Here is a 27,341-nt window from a genome sequence, read left to right as displayed (position 1 = left end):
TGAGGATGGAGCACATCTTTTAATCAGTAAAAAAAAAAGACAAATCTGTATTTAATACATTTAGTTACTTATCATTCCCTTTTGTAACATACCCCCCACTTCTACCGAGAAAAACCAACACGCTACAGTGCTCTAGTTTGGACCAGGCCGTGGTCTTCAGAAAAGTGAACACAAATTCCTTCATTACCTTCCCACCACAGCTTTCTGCTGCCCACATCACTAAAAGACTCCTTGAGAACATCAAACATCTTTCAGGGTGTGCAGCAGGCTCTGGCTGAGGGTGGCTGTGGGTGCTGGTGCTAATTCTGCCTGCCCTCCCCTCTCCTCCCGTTGTTTTTCCTGGGAGCTTCCACTTCAAAGCCCAGAGTTACTCGATCTCTGAGCCTGAATGACTGCGTCCACACAATTAGTTGGCCCTTTTACTGCCCACAGGTCAGAATCCTTGCAGCTGGGCACCTGAAGGCGTTTCGTCCTTGGTTCAAACCCTTCAGACTTGCTCTGCCTTTGTGCCAACCACAAATGCTCTAAATACCAACCTGCACGCACATCTCAACACACAGACATTGCTCTACCACCACCCAGAAGTGACCACCGCTCACAGCAGTTGCCCACATGAAAGCCCTCAGCAGGCCGAGCTTCAGAAGTGCTGAGCATCCCTCCTCTTAGAAAAAAAAGGGGCCTTTTATAAGATAGTCTATAAAATTTAGCACCAAAAAAGCAGAAGGCAGCCAAAAGGAGAAGTTATTTCTGACCGACAGGACTGCAGTGCTTTATTCACCTCCAATAACTTTTTTTTTTTTTCTCAGAACCATTTGCTGCAACGCTTCCTCCAGCAGGCAGCTGACTGGATGTCCTAGAAAACAACTCTTGGGGTGTCTGCTTTGTGCCTGTTAAAATTAAAAAAAACAAACCTGCAGCAGGGAAAGCAAATCAAAAAGCTGCGTGTGGTTCTTCACAGACAAGGACACCTGCCTGGGGTTATCGGAAGAGCCCTCTGAACACTGTCCCCTTTGACTCGTTGACTTTCAAGGTTAAAGAGGCAGTTGCTTTCCCAACACCAGCAAAGCCTTCCCCCAGTTACACTGGAGCCAATTGTGTGGGAAGCCTAAGATGTTTTTGCAGAGACAGAGCACCACCAGTGTCCTCGTCTATAATTAGGCATCTGAGCAATTTACAGAGGATACGTTCAAGGAAGAAAAGAGTAAGAGAATTTTATATGCCCTGCTTTGTCCAAAAACGGATTATGAAAGGCAGAGCAAGAACTATTTTACCGGTCTTAGGGGGAAAATTAAATTCATTTCATTCAGTTCAAGCTGAAGCAGATGTTCAATATTTGTCTGTGTGTGCCTGAAGACCTGCTACATTGCAGCTTCTAACCAACACGAAGATTTAGATCGATCTGGAGAGCTGGGAATGTAAAAACAGGGGGAAAAAAAAAAAAAGATTCCAGAGCTTGACTTCTCGTTCAGTCAATCTACCACTCGTGGAACAGGCCTTCAGCACTGAGCTGGTAAAAAGCCCTATTAAAAAATAAAATGTCATGGAAGTAGCCGAAGAGTCTTTCAAGAGTTCATTCTAGATTTTCCGTCTAGGTGGTGATTTTCATCCAGCTTAGTAAAGAGGGCTGAGTTATTGCAGTAACAGATAAAACTTTTCTTTTTTTTTCCAATACAAAATCTAGTCCAGAGGGCTTACTTACACAGTAAGCAAGATATCTTACTTAACACAAGATTGCATGTTGTCCTCCTCCAGTGCAGCAGCTTGCAGTAAGCCACTCAAAACGAGCACCGCTCCCAAGCTGCCAAAGGGACCAAGGAAAAGAACGAGTTCATTTCTTCTGAAAAAATCCCATGATGGAGACCTGCTTGTTGGCTCTGCCGGCGGTGGCTGCCCCTTTCTTCGGGTTTTTCTTTTCTTCCTTTGGTTCTTTCTTCACGGGCGGTGCAGGTTGTTTGGGCGCAGCTGGCGGCTTGGTCTTAGCGAAGTCATCCTCGCTGTCGGTACAGGACTCGCTCTCGTAAACCTTCTCCGTCACTGATTAAAAGAGAAAAAGAACAAATGGAAATGGTTAAGACTGCGAATTGAAGAGCAGCAACCTCCTCCCTGCATGCAGCTTTCCCTCTGTATTTTTAGGAACAAGAGTTCTGGGTTCGAGGAGTACAAGCCAGGTACAGAGGTCAAGCCCAACGCTCGAGGTTACGCGCTAGATCCAGATGAGTGAGCTGGTTTTCTGTCAGACTGCATCCCTTCTTTCTTAAATGTAAGAGAGGCTAACAACCTGGGAGCATTAACATCATCCTGCTCTTTAAAAATGTCTTGTGTCCCCACAGATGTTCATTCATGGGCTGTATGTACACCTCACACAGCAGCAGCCCAAGGCTCCACACTGGGAAGCACTCAAGAGGACAATTCCTGTTCCAAATCTAGTCAAGTGTTGCCCTCTTCTAGAAACGAGGGCTGACTGTGCTGAAAAAACACAGCTAAAGCAGGTCCCTACCATCAATTCGTCTTGCCACAGGTTGACAAGCAGCTACCCAGAAGTGATGAATCTGAACGAAATCAAAATCTTTAGTTTGGCATCAGAGGATGGGACAATCAAAACTCATCATTCTGACTCGGTCTGATTTCAGCAGGAGCCCAAGCAATCAGACAGATTGTCCAGACTTTAATTGTCCAGACTTTAGGGCAAAGGAAACCCAGAGGAGATCTTGTCCTCCCTCTCCAGCGCTGTGGGCGGATGGTTGGGGAAAAATGAAGCCATCTCTGAGGTGAGAAAAGGAGCACAGCACTCAGGTGGCAGCTCCTTGCTCCGCAGACAGGCAATGTAAGAAATCCCTTAGAAATAAAACCAAACTCATCACCAAAATCCAGGGGTGTTAATGAATGGGCCTGCTGGCTCATTACTGTCAGCATCCCACGAGGGAAAGCTCAGAGACAGAAACCAGCACTCGCTGAACCGAAACTGGAGTCGGCTCCACTGACGAAAGCCATTATTAGATACTAGTAAATGTTGTATCAGCCTTCCCAGCACTGCTCTGGTATTCTTCTAGTAAACCATTCTTCTTTAGCAACTGTCCTCGTTTATACACACGTCTTAACGCCTCTTCTTCTGGGAAATTAGCTCTCAGTTGTATTAATGCATCAAATCACGCAGGGTTTCTACGCAATCGGACGGGAAAGAGGACTGGTATGAAATCCTGCTCCTCGCTGGTAGTGGGTGCTCAAATGGGGACTATAAATCCAAGTTAAAACTTCCCTCCAGAGGCAACTGGCTTTTCAGGGAGCAGTTTTAACAGACTGCCGGCCAGTTGTTGAGCTTTAAAAAGTTATGGCATTGTCACCCTGGTGGCAACTGTTGGTAACACGAAGCATGTGCTTAATCCCCTCCAATTACAAAACAATATATCTTAGATTAACTTTCTTTACTGAGATTGCAACTGAACTTAAAAATTCTGTATTTGTGGCAGCCACAGGCATGCAAATGTAAAACAAATTTGTCTGCAACGCAGTAGACATACTCCAGGATCGAAGTCTGTGTGGACTTTAGGCTTTAGAAGGTGCAAGGTAGGAATGCTTTAGCTTAAACCTCACTAATTCCCCTCCACAGCAGACTAAGAAGATGCACTCGCTTGTATCCCTGCTGATGCCTGGTGACATGCCTCATGTTAAACTCCACGGACACTTTAATTGCTCAATTTCCCTCAGGGCTAATCCCTAAATTAGTTTTGCTTTTTGCCACCAATTTCTTACTGTTGCAGCTATTGTGAAAATGATCACTTCAAGTCATGGAGAAATACGAGGTGCAGCCTAACCCTAATGTCAGGATTTAACAGCTCTGTAACCTAGCCCTTGTTTAAAATAAAAAGCACAGCAGGAAGAGGGAAAAAAAAAATGTATTTCCAAGAAGAACAACAATTTATATTAGCCTGGGAGATTTGCAAGTTATCTAGCCTTCAGATGATTAGGTTTGTGCCTGGAAAGGGCGTGTAGAGGAGGGGAGAAGCTGGACAATAACCAGACAGCAATTTCTGCCCAACAGACTGGGAAGTGGTTGAGTTTTCAGTCCGGACGGCAGAATCTTCTCCCTGCCCAGTCCCTCAGCATCCCAGCTGCATCCCTCTCACCTTCCCAGGGGTTTCGCCCTGAGGCACAAGAGGGGCTTGCGTTTCCCTTTTTAAAAAATGGGAGTGGATATGAAGTGTAAAACCAAAGGTCTGGCCTTCACGAGGGACTGCTAAACCTCTGGGGTGGGAGAAGAGGTTGCTGAGCGCTTTGTTTCGGTTTTGGTTGCTTTGTTTCTTTAAAGGAGATGCATAAAACTAACAGGAAACTTAAGATACAACTATACAGACAGGTGCAAACAGGCTGGCTCATGCAGCTCCAGATCCGGACCAAGCAGGCCTGCATCTCTCCACATTTGTGCACAAGAAACCTGCACAATGGCAAGAGGGCTTCCAGAACTGGCTGAACTCCCTCGACATTTACTCGGATCATGAAGGCTGCAGAATGTTAAGCATCTCGTACAGTTTAGCTGACAACAGCACTGCAAAGAAACGTATTTCATCCTCTTAAATTTTTAAAACCTTTAAAAAAAACACCAAGCACATTCTGATCTCCTACAGCTCTGCTTCAGTGTCAGGATAGAGAGGAGGAAAGAGCACGGTGGTGTTACGTGGTGTTACATGTCACACGAGGAAGCAGCGTCCAGTCAGGCTGGAATTTGAAGCCTCTGGCTCTTGGTACTCTTGTAAGAACTCTCTTCCCTTCAGAGAGCAGAACCATCCTTATCACAAACAGAAACCCTCTTCTAGGATTTAAATCCCGGCTTGTTCCTCGTTTATCTGGGATACTTGAAATTTATACTAACATTATCAAGCTGTGTTGCACAAGCCCTGTATTTATCCTCAAAAGATAAGTGGGGAAAAAAAACCAAACTTATCCCAGATAGAATTTATCCCAAAATTTGGACTTCTCTCTGCATCATTTTAAAAGGCTTTTATCTTTGGGAAGGAGAGCAAATGAAGGAGGTGCTCACACTGGCAGGAGGGAAAGGAGAAGAACTGGAAGAAAAATCCGTGAATAATCAAAAAGAATTAGGATTCAAGCACAGTTTCATAAACCCCTACCAGGCCTTCACCAAAATGGTGAATTATTGAGGCTGGGAGCATGAAGTAGAGCAAAATAAAGTGATATTGTGAACCTCTTCCTCGGCGTGTGAGAGGCTGACCTGCAAAAACCTTCAACACAACTGCAATAAAAAATAGCCCCACTGATGTGTGTGGGACAGTCTTACCCATGCAGCCTTCCTCTTCATCAACAAACATTTTGGATTTCAGCACCCGCTTCCGTTTCCTCCTCTTCCCTCCAGCTGAAACCTGAAGGACATTGCAGAGAAATCAAGAGTTAAATTCCCATGCACAGACTCAGGTCATAAAAGCACCAACCCCAAGGGTCTCTAACCAGGTTAAGCACGATTTGTAAATTCTGTCCCTTCTCTGGATATTGCAGTCTACGTTTTATTAATGCCACAATTCCCCCCATCCTACCAGGACAAATTTTAGGGAGGCAGAACAACTTAAATCAGATTGCAACCTTCACTGTCTGCCAGCCCTGGGGTCACATTCCTCTCCTGAGGCATGTGACGTTTTTGAAATGCGTTTACTTGTGTGAGGAGGTGGCACTGGGCTTGTTTCATCATTCCTCTGAATAATGAGGAAATAACAAGGTGTGCAAGGTATCAGGACACGTGCTGTGATGAACAGCTGCACTTCCAGTAACTCTACGTGTAAATTTTAAGCTCAGAGGTTGACTTCTTGCCAACCACAGCCCACCAGCCTTACGCAGCAGCTTCTCTGTGATACAAGGTTGAACGCTGAGGCTCTCTGGTTTCATTTCTGGCCCTGCCTCGACTCCCGAGGCCAAGATTTAGAAGGAAGGGGGTCCAAATGTGAGCAGCAATTCATAGAACCATTAGCAGGGTAAAAAAGAAGAAAACTGAGCTATGTCAGCAGAAAAACCAAACCTTAAATAAAGGTCTGTTCTTGAAAATAAACAAAATTGTGAACATGACACTCTTTGAAGCTGGGTAAAATGCTCTTACCTCACTGGATGCAGGCTCCAACTCAGTCTTCAGAGCAGGTGCTGGAGGTGGTGGAGATGGAGCTCTCTCCTCCTCAGGTGTGGGAGACAGCGGGACATTGACTAAGAAGGACAGAGGAACATCTTGATAGCACACCAGTCCAACGTCCCCCCGTGGCTACCGTTGCCTCAGATCATCTATTTAACCCTGAGTAGTTGCCTGCAACCTGTATTTAGCTCGAGGTTTACAACTTGTAACTTAGATTTGTTTAGTTCAGGTCAGGACACCGAGTTCTAAGCCTCCAGCCTGGCAGCTCACCTGGCACAGAGGTGCTACGTGCTGTGGTTCCTACAGAAAGGATGCTGGAGGGTGGGATAGGATGGGAGAAGGGTGTTTTTGGGAAGCCTCCATCAGCTCCACTAAGCAAAACGTGGAAAAAAAAGCACAGAAATTTGAATGGTTTAACCATGCATTTCAGTCATTCATTAAAAAGAGGGATCATTACTTGTTTAGAGATTAGAAGAGTGAGGGTTAAGACTACGTATCCCCAAATCCCTCAGTCTCTCTACCTTGCTGCCACTGGGAGAGCAGAGCCACTGCTTCACAATCAAGGCTACAAAACCCAAACGATCGATGCTATTAGCTTGAAACTACCTTGGTCCAATAATTAAGTGCCTAAAATTAAGCTACCTACCCTAAAAGATTTTCAGGGACACCCAGCCCCTCATTTGAGAAAAAAAACACCCACAGAAACGAAAAACCACAACCAAACCACCCCCAAAAAAGAAGTCCAGTCATCGTCTACGTTCCTTCTCATGCTGCAGATTGATGCAGTGACCGAAACCCTGGAATCCAACACCAAAAACTGACCACAATGGTCGAGGCCCAGCTCTGGAAGCTCTCAGGCAGTGTCAGCAGGGCCTCGGTGAGTCTAGCAGGGTGTAGGAAAGCTGGGGTCACTCCTCCGTGGGGCTGGCAGGAGGACGGAGCTGTGACAGCGAAACAAACTCGGTGCAGGGCGAGGAGGGAGAAGGAGCAGCACCTTGCACCATGCAGCAGGCTCCACGACTAATTTAAGTGATTTTAACAAATCCTTTCTGAGCCCAAGAGCAAAACACGGCCATGCAGGCCCTCAGCCGTGGGGGAGAAGCTGGGAAGGTGGGGGAAGAAACTCCTCAGCTGACCTATTGCTTAACAATAACAATGCTGCTGCTGGCCGGGAGGCCAGAGTGCCTGCTTGGCTTCTCCTCCCGCTCTGCTGGCCGTGGCCCTGCATTCATGCTGTCGTCGTAACACGAATTCTGGATCTGTAGCTGTCCCAGCCGATTAGGTCAGTGTGAAGAGTTATGACTGTGCCAGGCGTGCGGCCAACTGACCTTCATAGGTTAAGAAGGGCTCAAGCGAAACAGTGGTTGGCTGCCAAGGCCAAATAATAAATTACATTCTTCAAACGAGGACTCAGCCTCCTAACTACTTCAGTAAGCGAGGCAGAGAAATGCAAACAGAGCGGGATAACATGACTCGGTATTTCACCTTGCTCCAGAGGGCTGGCTCTGGCAGCTCGGCGGAGATAAAACTAAACAACGGGGCTGCTCGAAGGTGCGAACTGCTGGGGCAGCCTGCGAGGAGCTCTGGGGAGCTCAAAATGCTCAATATTTATCCCAGTCTCACAGCAACTGCAGGCTGAAGCGCCCCGAGACTGTGCAGCACCGAACCTGCTTCGTGGAGTACCCAAGCTGATCACAAATTATTTTAAAGAGGGCTGAAAACCAGGCTGGGAAAAATCCTGCCAGCTGTGCCACGCTCGAGTAGAGCCTCCTAAGGGACCTTCCGTGGGTCAACTCAGCTCTTCTTGCTTGGGGGAAATTTGTTTTTTTATTTTTTTTTAGCCTCTTTAGAAGGAGTTGCCCCAGCTTTGGCAGGCAGAAGGCACCTCCTTCCCACGGCAGCGTGTTTCAGACCGCCATGGAGCTGCATCTCTGTTGCTTTATTATCCTCCCCTAGCCAGCACAGCCCTCTGACATGTGATAACTCCTGAGTCAACCCCGAGCTGCTGCCCACAGTTTACTCAACAGCAACAGCTGCGTGAAATGGATACAAGTTGGGCAATTGGATGTACCAAAGATGTAAATCCTGGCTTTGTTTGGTTTGCTCTGACCCTGCCTGGAAAAACTGTGAGAAGCTTTAGTGCTTCTGCCGCGGCTCTCCGAAACTGATAGAGTTTGTAGGTCACAGTGCCACTGAAATCACCCTCCAAAGTGGCTGTAAAACACTTGTCAACACTACGAAAGTCTGCTTGTGTTGGTATAGCTGGGGCTGCCAAAACCTCCTGTCCTCTGTGGACACACTTGTGTAGTTTATTCTGGCACTGGGAGTAAAACAACCTGCAGTGACTAAGGCACCCTCAAACCAATATAACTTTTTAATGAAAAAAAAAAATCATTTAAATGGAGATGATTGTGCCTTGTGGCCTCTCTGCATTTTCACCTCGGTACAACGTGCTGACACTCGGGTAAGAAGAGCTTTCTCGGGGCTAATTTCGGTGCATTAATTGCAGACTAAGACAGAACAGCTCAAACGACTTGCCCTGAGAGCTGTGCACGGGTTGTACAGACCCGGATTCAAACCCACAAAGTGTCCCTGCGACCAGGGGAGGTCGGCAGGCTCGATGTGTCAGTGGAAGCAGCAGCTCGGCTCTTTGCCTCTGGTAACCGCCCTGGAGGTTTGGATTCCCATCTTGCACGATTAAAACTCACCCCTCGATTGTCTGTGGGTGAATTCTGCAGGTGCTGCATGAACCAAGCCCTGGCTGGCAGCGGTTTCCAAATGCTCCTGATTAAAACTGCCCCTGCTCTCCGGAGAAACCTCTTTCCAATCCTTCCAAGGGTAGAAGCTCTCAAAGTCCAGCTGCCGTACGTTTTTTTAAAAGTTGTTCTACCCAGCTTACGTCTTTATCCTTGATTAGAGGATGTAAGATTGCCTACATTATCGATTTGGCTTCAATCTGAGCATTTCAAAGAATCCCAGCCTATCTTCTTTCGTCCAGATGGATTTAGGAGGGCAAGCAACCAAAGCACTGAACGCAGACCTAATCGGGGTGGTTTAGAGAGTCATTAGCTTAAAAAGAAAGATGGAAACTCTCTCATTTCTAATCTTTCCCTTTTGAAAGAGGGAGCAGCACAAAGCTAATCCGTGTAATACACAAATTTGCATACACAAGCTATGATTTGCATAAATTTACAATTCTAACGTGTAGCACAAAGCCATTTCTCGACATAATGGAAAGAACAAAGAGGGCTATGACGCAGGAGGAGCGAGAGCAGTGACAAGAAAATCCTCCAAATGGAAAGCCAAATTTTCTGTGTACATCTCCAGTAGGTTAAAAATGGGTAAAACATAAACCTACTCTCCCCACGGAGGAGCGGGTAGGGAAGCTTTCTTGCACCATTTTTGATGACTGAAGCTACAGAGAGAGAGGTTAATAAGTTAACTTAGCCCCCAACCTGACCAGATCCCTGGTTTCTGATTGCAAAACCAGGTAACTCAAGCTTGAGAGCATAAATGAACCGAAGGAGAATGACTAAGAGCATTTGGTGTGTACACAGAGTTTCTGGATCACACCATGAAATAAATGAAAACATGAATCAGCATATGCCAACGTAACACAGGTATTCAACAAGAGACCAGAGAGCTCTGATATTCAAAACCAGCAGTGGGTGTGCAGCAAGCAGGAGTTTGGAGGACTCTAGAGAAAGTGCTCCTCTATTTATGAAGGTCTCATGGCACTGCCCATAGCCCCACGATGTTCCAAGAGCTCCAAGAGAATGAGAGCAGGAAAGCAGACTGGGGGGTCGCCCCTCAGCTCGCTGCGTGTTCAGGGCACCGCTGGGGTTCCCCAACTTCTGGCAGCAAAAAGAAAGCCAAAGCAACAAGCTTTCATCCTTCAAATAACGGCCTCCCTGCTCGTCCCTACCACGTGCCTGGAACAAAGGATTCGTTGCTGCCTGCTCGCTAGCAGAGAACTGATGAGCTGAGAGATTCCAGCCCGGCACGGAGCAGCGCTTCAAGTGGCTGAAGCGGGCTGATTTCCATCTTCCCTCTTCACAGCAAAACAACGCAGCTTAGCTCGTCAGTCGGCTGGGTGATGAGTAAATGGAAAGACCAGATAATAGCTTACAAACATTTAAAGAACTAAATACCAGAGAGCGTGGGCATACGTCGTTTTTATGGCTAAACAGGGAGCCGCACACAGGAATGTGATGAAATTAAGACCGATCGTGAAGAACGGCTTCCTGAGAGATTTATCATTCCGTGGAATAGTTCGAGTAGAAGTGACGGATGCCTGATGACACAGATCACTTGAAATTATGCCGGGCGAGAGAGAAACCATGAAAATAGGCCTAAGGTGGCATGGAGGCTGCTACAACGTCCAACAGTATTCGCATCCCTAACTTTTATTACAGATTCTCTTCATCTCATGGTTATTTCTCGTGGGTTAGCCACACTGAGCAAGCAAACAGCTTCAGTTCTCCTGCTGGAGTCCCATCCCTTGCCTAGTGCAACCTCTAAGCTGTTTCACCTTTTTTGCTGAAGCTCTACGCTATCCTGGTGGTTTCAATTATTTGTCCATAATGATCTCCAAATTCTTCTCCCGATCAGCTCGTTGGATGACTGCTCCATTTAGCACGTATTCCCTAGCTCGGCTCCCAACTTGTTTTCCAGTTATCTACATTGAACGGCATTTGTCACCTCAATTATCCAAATTCTTTGGAATCTGGCTCTGCTGTTCCTCATTATAAGCCCAAATTTTGCGACGTTCTGGGCACCCTGCTCCTATCATAGCCAACAGCCACCGAGGAGACGCGGAGTCGCATCGGATATGGCTCAACTGTTTGCCTCCAGTTTCTCTATTCTCTCTCTCTTTTTTTTTTTTTTTTTTTTGGAAGTCTTGCTTCCAATGCTGTCATCTTCCAAACCATTTCTATAAACAGACCGAATAAAGATACTAAAAATGACCCCGAGAACGGGGAGGGTCACTTTGTAAGTGTTTACTCACTAAATCAACTGGTTACGACCAGCCCCACAACTCCGAAAGGCGTGATATCTTTCACAGGAGATTCGAGAACCTCCTTTGCACACACGTCAGGGTGACTGGCAGCACACTTGGTGAGGAGACGGCCAGATCTGAGCTAAGCTAAAACAAAGACTGAATGACTGAGGCATCTCAATGGTATGCTGAAGTGCATGCAGCACAAGGAAAGCAGAAAACTCAAGCTACAGACATTTGCACGGTCCTTAGTGCTCTGAACTCTTCCCTCGGCCACTCACCAACAGCCTTGGATAGCAATGTTACCAAAATCAGGCCCGACCTACATGTCTGGTTGTTTATGTGTCTTTTACCTTCCTCATCACTGCTGTCAGACTCAAGTTGTTTGATTCGCTTCCTCTTTTTCTTTTGGTTTTCGGGTTCTCTTTCCTCCTCGTTATCCGACTTGTCCAACCTCTTCAGTTTACTGCCGCAAAGAAATGAGGAGAAGAAAAAGGGAATGAAAACCTGCTATCCCTCGTGTGTGTGTGTGTGAAAATGCTGCACGCATTTAAACAAGTATGTTCCTGATAGAATTACTGCTAGCAAGGAAATCAAACACCTCTGTACCTCTCAGAAACATACGAGCATCACATAAGCTGAAGTATGCTTACCTGTACAATCAGACATCGGTACAAGAGCATTTTCAAGCCTCTCAACCTTACCCATATCCAGTTCTCCAAAACAAGGAGGACTTCTTTAGCCCCTCTGCAGTTCAGTTTTTGCCCAGCACCTCACCTAGCTTGGCCACAGCAAGCTGGCAAGAGCACATTCCTGATCTTGTCTCTCTAGCTCAGGCTCCCAAACACCAATGTCCCCAACAGCATCGTTCAGAAGCTCTTTTGACAGACTGCTCGCCACTGACTGCCTATGAGGTAGTGTCTCAGAATCCTGGAGCCATTTTTAAAGACTACTGGAAAAATAAAATAGCTTCTTTCTTTTTACTGTTGGCGAGACGCGTCAGACTAACAAGCCTGGAGGCTAAAGGCCCACGTATCCTCACGGAGCTGGTACAGCCCAAGCGGCCTTCCCACCACCACGCTGCCAACACGCAGTTTCCAGGCCCCTTGCTTTTTGAGTAAGACTATCAATAAGCACCAGCCGCGATGGTGGGCTGGGCGGTGCGCTTACCTCTTCGGTTAAAAACGGATCGAGACCACCAATTAATTACTCACAGGCCACCAGAGAGCCATCAGGCTGTAATGATTTTTTGTCTCTGTCAGTTTGGGTTGGATTAAACACAAAGGGCTGAACTGAAAATTCCCTTGGAGTCGCAGCCCAAAGTAAACCAGCGGCATTGAAAGCAGCAGCACATTAGCTATGGAAATCAACAAGCAGAACTTTGTGTGCTGGGAGCTGTGTACATACGAGCTTGGGAATATGCTACCCTTCCCTGCAGCACAGGTGCTCCTGCCAGCCCCCACAGATTGCCTGTGGGGTCCACGCTAAGCCTGCTCACAGCACGAGGTTGTCTCACCAAACGCCACCCCCACTCACTGAAGAGTACCTGGACTGTGTCCCTCCCCGTTTGGGATGGCACAAATGGCCCTGAGGCACCTACAGCACTCCGTGGAAAAGAAATATTGAGAAAGAATTCTAAGAAAGATAATTTTAGGCGCATTTAGTGCAATTTAGGAGCTGAAAACAGCACGTAAGCCAGCATCATATGACTAGCCAGCTTCGTGCAGGCCATCAACACACAGGTTAAGAGCTTACAGGGACCCTGAACTGTCTGACCCACCTCTTCTTGTCCTTTTGTTGAGTTTTAGCAGGCTCTGTTTTCCTCCCAGGTTTCTCTACGACAGCGTTAGGGGATGACTCTGGTTGTGCTACAGGAACTGAAGTCTTGACTACTTCTTTTTCTTCCTTTGGCTGCTCGGGCACGGAGTTGACTTTGAGTTTATCTGTGAAGAAACCAGTAAAAAAAAAAGAACACTGGGCATTCAGAATGAATGACAACTTATAAAGGAGTTGGCTAAACAGAACAATGCACCAAGAGCACCGACAACGCGACAGATGATGTGTAAAAGCATTAAGGGATCTGCACTGACCAAGCTATGTCACATATGAAAGAAGGGCATGTTTACATTTCCAGCTGATTTACTGGTTTGCTTCCGTTGTTCCTGATGGCACAGCCCGAACACACCATGAGCCAGGTGTGCTGCAGCAGCTCATAAATTCTGCAGAGAAGGCTCGGAGGCGATGGCAGAAGCTTGCCTGGTCTCCAGGATCTAAGGCACCACACCAGGATCATGAGCCCATCTTCTACACATCCCCCTTGGCATACCACCACATCCACCTTTATTGCCAGTTGACCCCTTCCAAATCAGAGTTTTAATCAAGCATTGAAAAGTCCAGAAACAGAAGAATTGAGACTGATGAACAGCAACGAGAGCTGTGTGCAGCCTCCATAAGGTTAGAGCCCACAATCAGTATTTTTAGTGACGTAGCAGCTTGTCTCTTCCCTAACTCCAACCAAAAACCAGCCCCTTTTGCCTACACAGCACCACACACAAGGACAACTCTGCTGCAAAGCCTCGATCTAGTACCAGAAGAGAGAGATAAGCGGGGAGTGCTCATCAAATAATAGATTTATCAACCTGATAGGTGGTGCTGTTAGCACAGGCAGAGCCAATTTAGAAATCTGTATCATCCCAAGCATGAGATGCCTGGGTGAAGCATTGTTCAGCGAGACCAACTACACTGTCAACAGGAACAGAGGCTGCTGAGAGGGCTACGAGACTGCTGAGAGGTCTACGGGACTTCATGCCAACACCTTTCTGACCCCGCCTGGCAAACAGGCTGGCTGCTTCACCGAGCGAGGGAAAACATCTCAGAAGGAAGAAGTTGAATGACAGCTATCGTATTTATGATCAATAGCGCAGAGCTGAAGGACCCAATTACTGTTAAACTCAGGACTTTCTGGCAGCGGTGAAATCTTTGAAGCCAGGAGAGACAGATCAACATGCAGGGAATAAATCTTCCTCCTGGAACCACCCTGTATTTTCTATACATATAATCATTTCCAGTTCTGCTCAATTTGCTCCCTCCCTGCAGTCACCAAGCAAGTTTCAGCTCCCTGAGAGGGCTGAGCAGAGGACTGAGACCCATGGGAAGTCACGGAAACTCATCCAAAGTTTTCTTTTATTGCCACTGCATTATGTTTACCAAGCAATTTCAATTTCCTGGGTTTTTAGAATACGAACTTTGGTCTAGGGCTCCTCTCAGATCTTAAGAATTTAACGGAGCTAATTGTAATGCCTGCCCTTAGACTTGAGTCCTACGCTGAAAGCATCCTCGGCGAGTGTGGTTTCAACAAAGCAGGAACTCAAAGATGTCCAGCAGAGCTGCTCCCTGTGTGTTCTCTGACAACTGTATCCCGCAGACTTGAACAGTTGGTTCATAGAGAGTGAATTTTGCTGTTTGCTCTCACCCAGTAACTCTTTGAATTCTCTAGTGTTCTTTGTAAGAGCATCTTTGAATAATTTCTGATGTGTATTCAAAAGATTCTGCATCTTTTCCTTAGACTTGGACAATTTCAGCTGGAAGTGGCATCCAGAGGCCATCTATTCCAACCCCTCCTCAGAGGGGAAGCCCACCCCTCACTTTTCTACGCTGATCATTAGCTCTCCAATTTGCAGTAATTAACCCTAAACCTAACTATAGACAACTCCTCAGTGGTTTGTGATGAAAAACAAGCACCATTAACGTGCTCTGCGTAACAGGTTTTGGCACACGCTTTACCAATAGCTAATCTTCCAGCCAAAAGTACTCACTTTAAATCAGATTTCTTCTGCACTAAAAATCCTTCCCGGGTTAGTCTGCACAAACACGTCATTTTAATTGATCTCCACCCAGCAAGCTTGTTGTCTGAAAAATTCCACTTACAACTTTTCTACTTTTCTCTAATTCTTGCCTTAAGAGCTGCATACAAAAACAAAAATCAAAAAATTAACCCTTCTGAGTTCAAATGAATGATCTTAAGAAAAGAAGGGATATAAAGGAAATCCAGCAAGCCTCATGTCTTGAAGTTCGGGGGGAATGAAGAGGAAAGTTCTACTCCCTGATCTCTGTTCATGCCTCCCCATCACAGCTGTATAGCAAGACACCTGATATCACTGATTATTTTTAATTGTTACTTAGTGGAAAAAAATTGATTTTCTATGTCCCTCAGGACTTTTTTTTTTTTTTTTTTAAACTACAGAGGACTGGTCCCTGACCACAATGGTTTCTGAAAACTGATGCAGGTTATAAAGCACTTACTCATGGCAGCTTTTCCAAAGAAGTTGTTCATTATGTTGCCCTTTGCCGGTGGTTTGCTGCTTACTGCAGACACCTGGAAGCAAACAGAGGTGTAACCACAGGAATTATTCATGAAACAGAGCCCTCGAAACGCACAGCACTGCTTCTGGACAAACAAAATAAATACGTATAATTAGCTGACTAGTCGGTGTCTTGGATTTCAACATCTGTTTAGGAGAACTTGAAAATGCTAGATAATACGTGGATTGAAAGTCTGAGAGCAAGTTAGTTACCACCCCTTAAGCTAGGCCTTCAAATCTAACCTAGGTCACATTCCCATGTGATGGCTGACAGCGTTACTGAAATAAGTGGTTGGGATTTGGGTCAGTTCCCAGTAAAGAACTGTTCTTTTTACAAAATATCAGTGCCTCAATTCACAGTAACCGACAGGGGAAAGAACACAGGTTGGCCAAACCATGAAGACTTTATCCAGCTACTCTGGCACATACGCTGTTCTGCTGAGCAGTTTGCAAAAAAAAAGAAAAAATCACTGCTCGATTCCATTACTAGAGCCACCACCAAAATGAAAAATCACACACAAAAAAGAAAGCCTGAAAGCTTGGCCTCTTAATCCCATTTATTTTCATGCAAAAAAGGCAACCAGACACTAAACTTTCCAAAGCATTCAGACAAGCACGTTTCGTCAGTTCTCAATTCACTATAAAAATCAGAAAAACGAACCAAAATGTACTCAATTGTTATATAAAAAAAAAGGCTACACCGTATACAGAGAACATTACCACTTTAATACCCATTTACTGGCCGATCTGCTTTAAAAACACTCGTACTGATTAAAATTAAAACACAGCCCTGTGCTGGAAAAAACAGCAGCTGGGAAGATAAACATTTTAGTCTCGCACAGGTCAGGCTCTGAAACCTCCCTCGCAGACCAAGTTTAAACACCTTGATACTTTTAAGACCTGGGCTTCTCACATTTCACTTATTGCTCAAAACAAATCCTTTTAAGCACAATAGAGAGCGCGAGATCCTCCACTGCTGTATATATTGGCATAACTGAAGACAATGGAACAATTGTCTCAATAATGCAGCTATGCTGGTTTATACTAGCTGGAGATCTGGCTCAAGGAGGAACGTCAAAGTGTCAAAGGCACGGCAGCTACACTTCTGCGGCGGGGTCAAGAGCGTGGCACAACGCTCTCCCCTCTGATGACAGGAGGCACGACTGCACTACACGGTTAAATGCTTACAAGAGCGCTGCCTGAGCGCTCCCAGGGGACAGCAAATTTAGCACTAGAGGCGGTGGATGAAGCCACGCCGCGGCTGGTTAAGGTTAGTGAGGTTGAATAAGCACAAAGCCAGAGGCTGTTAACCCGAAGGGTCTGAGGTAACTTACACCTGGGGCCTCCTTAGCCTCTGCTTTCGTTTCTTTACTCGTGTCCTGGGGTTTGGAAGCGGCTTTGGCTGCGAACAGCCCCATGATGCCCTTGGGTTGCTGCGAGGTCTGCTTGGTGGCTGAGGGACCGTGGCCGTTGACCGTGGGCGCGCTGGCAGCACCCGTGTCACTCGGTGGCTGGGCACCCGCCTGCGCCGACGTCTGTGCTTGAGAAACCTCGGCGGGCGTCCTGGGGACGGCGGCGGCGCAGTGAATGGCACTAAACCTGTGCGACGGAGTGAGAAATTTAATTAGCCTTTTAACTTCTTAGTTTTCACCTCGGCTTCCTCCCCAGCAGCGCCGTACTTCGCTGGTTCTGCCTTCTCCTGTTATGGGGAAGAAAAAAAAAAAAAGAGCAATTTAATTTGTGCATGGGGACGAGAAAGAAAGGCTGGCACTGAGGGAAAGCGATGGAGACCTCGACTGAAAAGATCAGCTGAACCTGTCAGCAAGAGCCAGAGCATTCAAATGCAAAACAAGCTGTTGGGATTTCGTGGAGGGGGGGAGCCCATCTCCACACCCAGGGTGGGGATGGAGAGAACTGCATTTTATTCCTAAACTGGTTACACTCTCCAAAGCTTACAGCATGAATAGTGTTGCTGTCTGATGATCTAAAACGTTTACAACTTTCAGATGCTTTGACAGGGTCCACTCTTGTTGCAGCAAGCAGCTGCAACCTCACCAGCCAGGTAAGTAAATTACAACTGCGAGTAAACTACTCACAGGGCTCAGAAGACATCCACGACATTCAGTGACTTAACTATATAAAGGCATTTTCATGGAGTCACTGGTAGGCAGAGACATCTCAGCTTGCAGCAGTCTGAAACGTGATTGTTGGGGAATACTGAGATACAAGAATGAAACGATGTGCTCACAGTTACAAGACAATTCGCTGAGAGTCAGGAATAGCTGTACCTAAAAATAACCGAATTCTGCTCCCCACTGTGCAAATCACAGGCAAGGCTTTCCAGATTTCCTACAGAAATGCCACAAAAGAGCACAGACTCACGCCTTCCAAGCCAGTGAATTGCATAGCGTAATTTTTATTTGCGTAAGAAATAAATCAGTTTTCTGCCAATTAATCGCCGTGCCTCGGCATTAGCAGCTCACATGCAGCCTGCTTGTGCGCGGGTCAGAAACCGAAATGGATCAGCAAACAACACCTCTGCAGCAGCAATCCCTCAACATCCAAACCTTTAATGGAAGGAGAGGAGGCATTGAAGGGGAATATTCCTGCTTTCCTTTCTGCTTGCAGCCTGTTCTCAATACGGTCAACACAGCATGCTAAATCCCTTGCTCCTGCTCCACAGACACTCGTGAGCAACACCACCAACTCCCCAAATTACAATTAATGCTTTCTTGTCAGTGTCTGTAATGATGGTGCCGTTAGCACACACAAACCTTCCACATCCCAGGCCTCTGGGAATTTACCTTGCCCTACTGCTGCTGCGCGGCTACAACCTGTGGGCTCGATCCAAAATTCACTAAATAATCGCTGGAAAAACAAGCAATGTTTGGACTGGGCTCTGCAAGCAAGGAGCTGCTTCCGCTTGGAAAGCTGACGTTAGTGACATGCATCAAAGCCCGTTGTTTATCCCAGTACAGCTCGCCACCTCCTCCGTCTTCGCAGCATAAGAGGTCCCATACAGACGCAGAAGAGAATAAAAATCCTTGCCCCAGAGCTTCGGAGATATATGGACTGAGAGGGAAACAGAAGAAGCCAGGAGGTTCTGTTTGCTGTAAACATGCACATAGGCAGACCTCTGTCTTGCGCAGGTACTGCGGGGATCTTGTCCCGGCTGTAAGAGGCGATTCACGTCGCTGACAAGTCCCAGGGAGAGGGAACGTGGTCGGTTTGGATGTAGTTCAGCCAGGCCACAAATGAAGAAGCTGCCTTTTTCTCAGTTTGCTTGGGAAACACCGCTCCAAATCCAGCCAGAGAATTAAAGGTAGGCTTCAGAAAGCGATTTCAGAATTGTCTAAACCTTCTGGATGTACAAAGCTGAAAGGCAGGCTCCTCTGAGGCACGAGTATCACCACGCAGGGGTGCCTTAGCACAAACAGCAAGGAAACTACGGCCAAAGACATAGCACACATCTTCCCTGGAGCTGGGTTTTCTAGCTCTTACTGCAGTATTGACATTCGTATTTGAAATACAGCTTCGAGAACATTATTTTCCCAACCACCCTCTTGTAAGGCAGCTACGTTTCTACTCCTCTATTCTATACTCTTCCCGTGACACAGCATTCAGGCATCCCGCTTCTAAAGCAGATTGGTCACGGCACCGTAATTACTGATTGCATCAAGACGAAGCCGTCAGGGTGGAAACACACATAAATGAAAAGCCCCAGCAGCCAGGCACCACTCAGAAGGCAAATCAATGCTCTCTGGAGACCGAAGTCCCTCTGAATTCTAAGACAACCTTTCTCTATTTCGACCCTTGTGCTGCTTGGTCTGTTTACACTCCAGTCTCTTATCTTAAATATGGAGAGCGGGTTTCTGAAAGTCATCTTTTAGAGGTGGAAGAGACCAGTGGATGAAGACACAGTCTCACAGAACAGAAGGCAAGCTCAGGTTAGTGCTTTTCTGAACGCATCGCTCGTGTCTTTGTACGTCTGTTTCGATTTACTCTTGCTGCGTGACAGGGAACTGGATAAAAACGATCATGATTCAGCGTGGCCTGGAGATAAGAAAAATGTTTCTAGCCATCAGACAAGAAAAGTACTGGAACACTGCTGGAGTAAGAGAGCAAGCGAACCGACCGTAAGCTGGAGATAGCTCAGTTTATAAAACAATGATACAATTTATTGTCTAGGGACGGGTCTGGCATGACTTCTTCTAGCTTTCTAAAAATTCAGGCATGTCTGGTAACCGCTGACTCCTGCTGAAGCGCCCTGCGTAACAACATCTCAATCTCCAACCACGGAGCGTAAGAAGCAAAACCGAGCCATAACTCACTTGCTGCAGTCGTGCAGGTTTGTTTTGACAATGTCGTAGTCGGTGTTGTAGAGCGGCCCGCTGTCTTTGAGCAAGGCTTTCTGGATGCTGTAAACGTGCACGCTTGCAATCGTGGCCAGTTTAGACTTCATTGCTGCGAGGGGAAAAAGAAGAAAAGTCCTGTTAGCACAGCTTTTAGAGAATCAGGGGGCAACTTTCAGTATTAGGCTCTGCCTCTGATGAACACTGACAGTCCGTCCCCGTGACAGCAAGGACCTGCAAATTAAGACATAATTGTACCTTCTTCTAATGATCACTGAGAATTCAAGGTCACAGACTCCATGAGCATCATAAATGTGTTTTCCACTGTACACACCTGGTTTGTACACAACTGAATTAAGATCAATCTCTGAGTGTTTACCTTCAAAACATCCAGTGTCTGGGATTCAGAACATCCTATACGACTACCTAAGGCTGAGGAAGAAAATCGATGGTGATACCTCAACCCTGCTGCAACTGCTCCCCATGCCACTGAAGCAGCACCTGCTGTTACAGCTAGTGTTGCAGTGTTTTCTTTCATAAGCTGCTGAAATCAATGTTTTATCTCCTCTATGCTGTTTAGGCTGCAATCCCCTTGAGGCAAGAGCTGTTCTTTAGGAACTCTTTGTTCACTGCTCGTATCGCTCTTTCCACACAGCCCTGGGTTGAGGCAGAACTTCCAGGCACTGCAAAAACACACGGCAATCATTTCTTGGGGCCATTCCTAGACTACGCAGCCCTGCTCCCATCACAGTCCTCAGCCTCTTCCAAATCTCAGTCATACCCCTGGCCTGTCTTCTAGCACAAAAAACACGAACAACCCTTTCCTCCATGGCAAAGCAGAACTTTACGCAGCGCGCATAATTCAACGAGCATGACAGGCAGTAGTTGCACTGCTTGACAATCTGCTGCCCTGATGAAGACGACTCAGCTAGAAATCCACTTCAGGTTAGCTTTCAAAAAGGAAAATATCACGAGTCTTTCAAAGTTAGTTCATTAATATCGATGGTAAAGGTCACAAACGCCACGGTACGTTCTGAAACGCCAAAGATGTTACTTGAAAGTGATGAGGAGCCTGCAGACGTGTTTCAGTTGCTACAGGTTGGATCTCATTAGCAGGACCAGACGTGGAAACAGACAGTAAAACAACTGGCAAATACAAGGGGAGCAGTTTGGAAAGCAGCGTTACAGAAGTGAGTTTTGCTGTTTTCTTGTTGGTTTGATTTTTTTTGAACATTTTTTCCCGTGAAAACAAATACCTCAGACAAAAGTGGCAACATTCTCACAGGATATTAAATTAATATCGAGATCTTGCATTTAATCAATAACAAGAATCATCTCTTTCAGTGTCGTTGGAAGCCTGAAGGCTCCCAGTTGGTCTAAAATGCCGTGAGACATTGCTGTGCCCTGCTCATTTACTGCTGCCTTTAAGGAGGAGCCGTCTGTCAAGTGGCAGGGAGTTGGAAAAGAATCCCTGTCGACTCAAATGTGCAACCCAGAAATCAGACCCAAATCACAAGCCTGTAAAGTTACCCAGCTGTTGGCTCAGACGCTCAAAATTCTGAGAAAAAGCTAGTACAAAAAGTACACACCTGAAGCCGACAGCTTGACTAAGCATTTATGTGCAGATGGCAAGTTCTGAGCTTTACTCACTTTGCTGTTCTTTCAAAGAAAAAAAAGCATAATTTTCACGATCTGCTTACCTTCCAGCTTATCCTCTCTCACTACTGCAACCTTGTGGCACTGTAAAAAAAATAAATTTTATTAATCTTAATCTTAAATCTTGAAAAGATCTGTTATTTTCAGATTATATATTTTCTAATATATATATTTCACTAATATTTTCAGTTATCTATTGAATGAAAAAGCTTGCAGACTGTAGGTGCAGCTTCACAGAACTCTGCCAGCGCCTTTAAACCACCCTCAGCAGTTCGTTTTCCCAGCTGTATCTTCCTGCTTTCCTACTGCACTGCTTCACAGATAAGAAGAAACGCTCAGTCCTCCGTTCCTGACACCAGGAGATGAGATATGGACAAAAGGAGAACAAAACAATCGTGCAGCACAGCTGAGAAAAGCAAAAGAACGCAGCTGGAGACCAACTGCTGGAAAGCTGATGCAGTAGCCACATATCTTAAGACTGGCTATGAAATTTAACATAGCATTATCTAGCACAGACAGGGCAAAAGAGAAGCAAGATGCAATGAAAAAGATAAGCAACTAATTTAACAGCCAGAAACGAATGTTTCCAGAAATGTGCTCTACAGCCTGTACTTTTTCCAGTCTTCGAGGACTGGATCTGCTCTCTGACGTTCAACAGGCTGCAGTGAGTACAGAGAGCATCCAAAACAGACAGGATCAACAAAATCCATCCATCAATTGTGTGTTTAACTGATACCAGGCTATCCAGCAGAAGAACAAGAGACAAGAAACTGCAGGCAACCTGAAAAAATAAAGAAAGATCAGCAGTCTTGGTCCCCCACTGAGGCTGTATAAAGTGACAAGCACACAGCAGTGCTTAAGCCCCGAGGAGAATTCTTTCTGACAGATTTCTAGTCCTGTCTCCCAACAGAGAGCTTTTGGAGTTGAATCCACAGCCTTGTGGCTACCCCTACTGACAGCAGAAAGAAATGCAGGGTGCCCAGCAGGCACAGGGTTGGATCTGAAGCACTCTCATCGGTTTCTTCCCCATAATTGACTTGTGCCAGATGTTACCCATCAGCTACTCCAATGCCTGCACACCTTCTGGAAGCATTTGCCAGATTTTCCAGCTCCAGGTAGCCCTCAGGCACCCAGTCTCAGGAGCACTGAATTTGCATTGCTCCATCTCTGCCCCTACAACTACTGCTGTTGCAGTAGAAGTCACTGGGACTGTGTAGGGTTCAAAATCAAAATATTTAAAAATGAGGTGAGGAGGAAGAAAAAGTGACCTTTATGCATTTACCTTAGTAAGTTTTTCTTGTTTTAAAAGTACTGCTAAGACTGAGTACAAAAAATAAAAATAAAAATAAAATAAAATAAAATAAAAATAAATAAAAATAAAAATCCTGTATCCTGCATATCCTACATCAGAATTCACTTATTGCTATTATTAAGTTTGCCCTAAGGAGTTTAAAACTGCGTGTTTATGAACTTCTCACCTACTCTAGTGAGCCAAGAGCCTCTACCTCGTTGTTTCCAAAAGAAACCAGGGGAAAAATACATTAAACTCAAGCTGTAGGTTGGACACCATTGGTACAGCTTTAAAAAAATAAATAAATTTCATTGTATGGAGCTCACACAATGGATAATTACCTTCATTTTCAGGCAAATTTGAAGATGTAAAGAGAGTATCCTATGCCTGTGCGTCAGTTACTTAGAAAAAATGAAAAGGATGGTGGCTGTTTCTCTCCCCAGTCTGCTGACAAAAGCCAGGGCACCCTGAGGTGGACTAATCCTAAACGAAGACCATGGATTGCATTTTAAAAGATGTTTGGGTATCTAAAGGTATGAATAGACACCTGGTTGAATATTAAAGGCACTTAGTGTTCAGTTTAATAAACTCTTATGAGAGCAAAGGGGAGCAGGCAACCAATTCACTCATTTTCTTTAAAAAAAACCCTCCTCAGGTACCTACCTGAAATTATGAATGACATTTTTGAAAATCTGACAAGCAGGAACAAGAAACAATAAATACATTGACTACAAGGAGTTAATGTATTTATTTGCTCTGCTTAGCAGGCCGAATTATTTTTGAGTACAAAACGTTTTTTCTCTTGTACACCATGATAAATAGTTACCTTATTTAACAAAGACAACTTTAACTGAATTCCAAGCTCTCTCCAAACATGACTTAGCACACTTCTACTCCACAGCAGATCCTGGAAAATGGATTAGCTGATCTCACAAGGGCCTCTCCGGACTATTTTCTAAAATCTGTTGTCCAGTCATAACAACAGGGTAGAGAGATAGGATTCTTAAGATTGATAGAGTCTTAATTTGATAAATTAAATTGATAAATTCAATCCTTAAATTGATAAATTCTTAAGTTCAGCTTCAGACCCAAAGGTTACAAAAGGTGAGAAAACAAGGCAAGAACAAGCAGCTCTTAGACACTTTCGAGAAACAAAACACTCACAACGTGTCCATTCTGGATGATGTTTCCTGCTACTAAGTAGGTGACGTGAAGCTGAGCTCCCGAGTTCTCTTTTCGTTTCCTCTCTACGTAATCATACAGCATCCTGCACAAAACAAACCAGTGTTAATCACCTTGAAAAGAAAGAGCTCATCACCACCCTGTCTGTGAAGCTTATGTAAAAAGAGCAGAGCTAATCTGACATGGAAACATTTTACATAAACGCAGTTATTTTAACCAGGATTAAATTAACCTTATTGGGATGCCTTCCTCCCCTGCCACCCTGAAGAATCCCACGGTCCAACAGCAACATTAACCAAAGGTGAAATGAATTTGAGCTCTCAAAACTTTAATAGATGCTTGCAGATCGTCTCAAATCCCTATTCCAAAGTTTCCCTTTGAGAAATGCTTTTACAACGCAGCATTATGAACCACCCGACAAAGGAGCTGGGAATTTTGGTGCTTGAGGACATTGCCAGGAGCACACATCCAATCCCAAACATAACCATGGACACGATGATCAGCATCAAGAGGAAAGAGCGTGACCAGTGCTGAGGAGATTGAGCTGAGAATCAAGCTTCCAGTGCCTCACCAGTGCCTCTGAGGCAAGAATTTCTTCCTTGTGTCTAATCTAAACCCCAATTCCCTCAGCCTGTTTCTGCAGGAGAGCTGCTCCAGCCCCTGAGCATCTTTGCTGACACCTCTGGACTCCTCTGAACCTGATCCCTGACCACTGGGACAACGTTTCTGTATTCTTCCCAGTCTCTCTGTTCTCACTTCCACCTTCCGTGGGCCTCCTGTTCCTGTCTGAGCTTGGCCTGGAGCTCTTTGCTCATCCATGCAGGCCTCCTGGCATTTCTGCCTGACTCTCTCTTTGTTGGGATGCATCAAAGCTGAGCTTGGAGGAGGTGATCCTTGAATATTAAGCAGGTTTCTTGATCCCTCTGTCCTCCAGGGCTTTGTCTTGTGGTACTTTACCAAGCAGATCCCTGAGGAAGCCAAAGTCTTCTCTCCCAAAGCCCAGGGTAGAGAGCTTGCTGTGCTCCTTCCTTGCTGCCCTCAGGATCCTAAATGGCTCAATGTCGTGGTCACTGCAGCCCTGGTTGCATCGGCTCCTCTATCCCTTGGAGAAGGAAGCTGCCAGCAGTGCATTCCTGGAAGCTCCTGGATTGAAGATCAAACCTTCCTGGTTGAAGCCTCCCAAAGAGGCTCAGGGCTTGGGATTATGAGGCTCACTGACATCCAGGGGACGTCCTCTCCTCGTTTCCCCTGCCCGTCCTTCCCACAGAGCCCATGTCCTTCCATCCCACGACACAGGAGCTGTCCTGCCCCGTCCCAAGCTGCTTTGTTTCCAGCAAAGCTCTCCACCCAGGTCTGCACCCGTCACCTAAATTGTTCAACACACACCGAGGAAAGAGACCCATCTTTCAGCACATTAGATGCCCAAGCTGATGTTCAAGCAGTTGGGACAAAACAGCTGAAGCTACACCACGAATGTTCCTTTAGGTCCCAGCTCTGGGTGGGAACAAGGAGAAAAAGGATTTATATTATGGGACCTGATGTGCTCATACGACTTTCAGATCCTTAACTCTGCTTAGCCCTACCTGGCTGTGTAAAAACAACCCCAGAATCCTTGAGAGCTCATACTTTGTTTTATGGAATATTTTAAAAGGTTGCAGTAATTTTTATTCCCCTAAATATACCCAAAGTTACACATTTAAGCAAAATTTGGAGAAGCAAACGATATTCTGACGGTACAGCTGATTCCCCATCATCCAGAGAGATCATTTTCATATGTTAACCACAGGCAGGGAAACAGTAATGGCAAGGTTCTGACACAAAAGCAAATGCTTGCAGGATATACCAATACCTACTGTTTAGCCTGGTTGACGTGAACTTTTAAAGTATAGCTCAGCCATTTGTATGTCACCTGGAAAAGAAAAAAAAAAGAAGAAAAAAAACTTTAAGAAAACCTCACTCTTTTGACTGTTAAACCTCACACATCCTCCCGAGGGTAAGTCAAACCCTTTAAGACCCCCTTCTCCAGAAAACCCACCACAAAAACCTGTTAGAAGTGAGAGCATGTGGACACCCGCCCTCCTTCTGGGCTACACTGAATAGATTTAAACCCCCAAGACCTGAACGATCTCCTGACCCTAAAAGGAGCATTTTTACGACTATATTTTAATAGGTGTGTTTCTATGAATACCTTTTTGAAATGCCACTGCACAGACAAAGCCATTCAGTGCTCAGCTTCACAACAGAGAAGGAACTGGAACAGCACAACACCTGGCTGTGAGAAGCACTCGCTGCTCACCCCAAACCACCGAGGACTTCCCAAATTTCCCCGTCACAAGGGACCAGGGATCTCTGGCTGCACCACAGCCCTCCAGGAGCCAGCAGCTCCATGACTTGCCGCTCTATTTGAACAGGGCACATCTTTATACCTCCTTCTCCTCCCTCTCTGCCTTCTTTTTTACATCAAACCTCAGACTAGGGCCTCTCCTGCCTCAAGCACAACAGTTAATTGAGTTGTTGTTAGTCTAGGATTTTATGGAAATAAATTATAATGACAGAGGCAGCTCGTGTTAAGACAAATCCTTGACAGCCACAAGGATGTGGCAACTTTACCGGATGGGTTTCCAGGCTAAGTTTTTATTTTGAAATAAAACCAGACACGGGTACTGTGTTTCTGAACCTTCCTACAAGTAACAAGGCTTCAAGATGCTACAGGTGATACATGGTAATTTATTTGTTTTTAGGCTGACCCGGCAGTAGCTGAAAGGGTGGGCAGGGCCGCCTCAATCCCTTCCTGGTTCCAGACACTCACTAGTTTTATTTTTTTGAGGTAAAATTTTGCTGTCACAACAGCGATTTGGGGTTGTTTGTGGAGAAAAAAAACAGGTTATGGAGGATAAGGAGGCTGGGGAGAGCTGCTTTTCCCGTGATGGGAATAATGCCATCACTGATTCCCTTCAGAGACACCAAACTGTTACGGGAGAGTGAAAATAACTGATAAAAAAAGCATTTTTGGCCCCTTGTGAGTGGAAATCAGCACTCATGGCAACCTGTGGAGCGGCGACCTGTGGAAAAACTCCGCCACCACCCCCTCCACCGGCCGATATTCGTCTGGGGGGAGCTGAACCAGGGCACGGAGGGTTCCCCCCCAGCCCAGCCGCAGGTATCGGGACTCACCACGCGGTTCTGGTCGGTGACGAACTCGTCGATGTTCTCCAGGTACAGCTCGTCCTCCATGGCGGCCGGATGAGGGCCGGCCCCTTCCCCGCGCCCTTCCCGCGCACCTCAGCGCTGAGGCGGCCGGGCCGCCGCCATGGCAACGCGACGGCAGCCGCGCGGGGACAGCAACATGGCGCCGGGCGCGGAGGAGCCGGGA

The 27,341-nt window shown here is 46.0% G+C and overlaps 1 protein-coding gene across 2 annotated transcripts; it reads right to left on the bottom strand.

The window, feature by feature from the left end:
• Positions 1–27,341, bottom strand: POLD3 (DNA polymerase delta 3, accessory subunit). Of its 2 annotated transcripts, none has more exons than XM_068686805.1 (12): positions 27,143–27,341; positions 25,822–25,877; positions 23,951–24,053; positions 21,540–21,579; positions 19,819–19,951; positions 16,822–17,086; positions 15,429–15,501; positions 12,907–13,069; positions 11,480–11,592; positions 6,101–6,201; positions 5,294–5,375; positions 1–2,034 (listed from the first exon to the last, which is right to left on the bottom strand). In XM_068686805.1, the coding sequence occupies exons 1-12, from the start codon at positions 27,200–27,202 to the stop codon at positions 1,829–1,831; spliced, it is 1,395 nt and encodes a 464-aa protein (XP_068542906.1). In that variant the 5' UTR covers positions 27,203–27,341; the 3' UTR covers positions 1–1,828. The 2 variants fall into 2 exon arrangements, with proteins under 2 accessions (XP_068542906.1, XP_068542954.1); XM_068686853.1 differs by having other exon boundaries at positions 25,818–25,877; positions 27,143–27,211.

The sequence above is a fragment of the Anas acuta genome, chromosome 1 (genome assembly GCF_963932015.1).
Source record: "Anas acuta chromosome 1, bAnaAcu1.1, whole genome shotgun sequence".
In the NCBI taxonomy this organism is placed as follows: Eukaryota; Metazoa; Chordata; class Aves; order Anseriformes; family Anatidae; genus Anas; species Anas acuta.
This window is presented reverse-complemented; position numbering and strand designations above follow the sequence as displayed.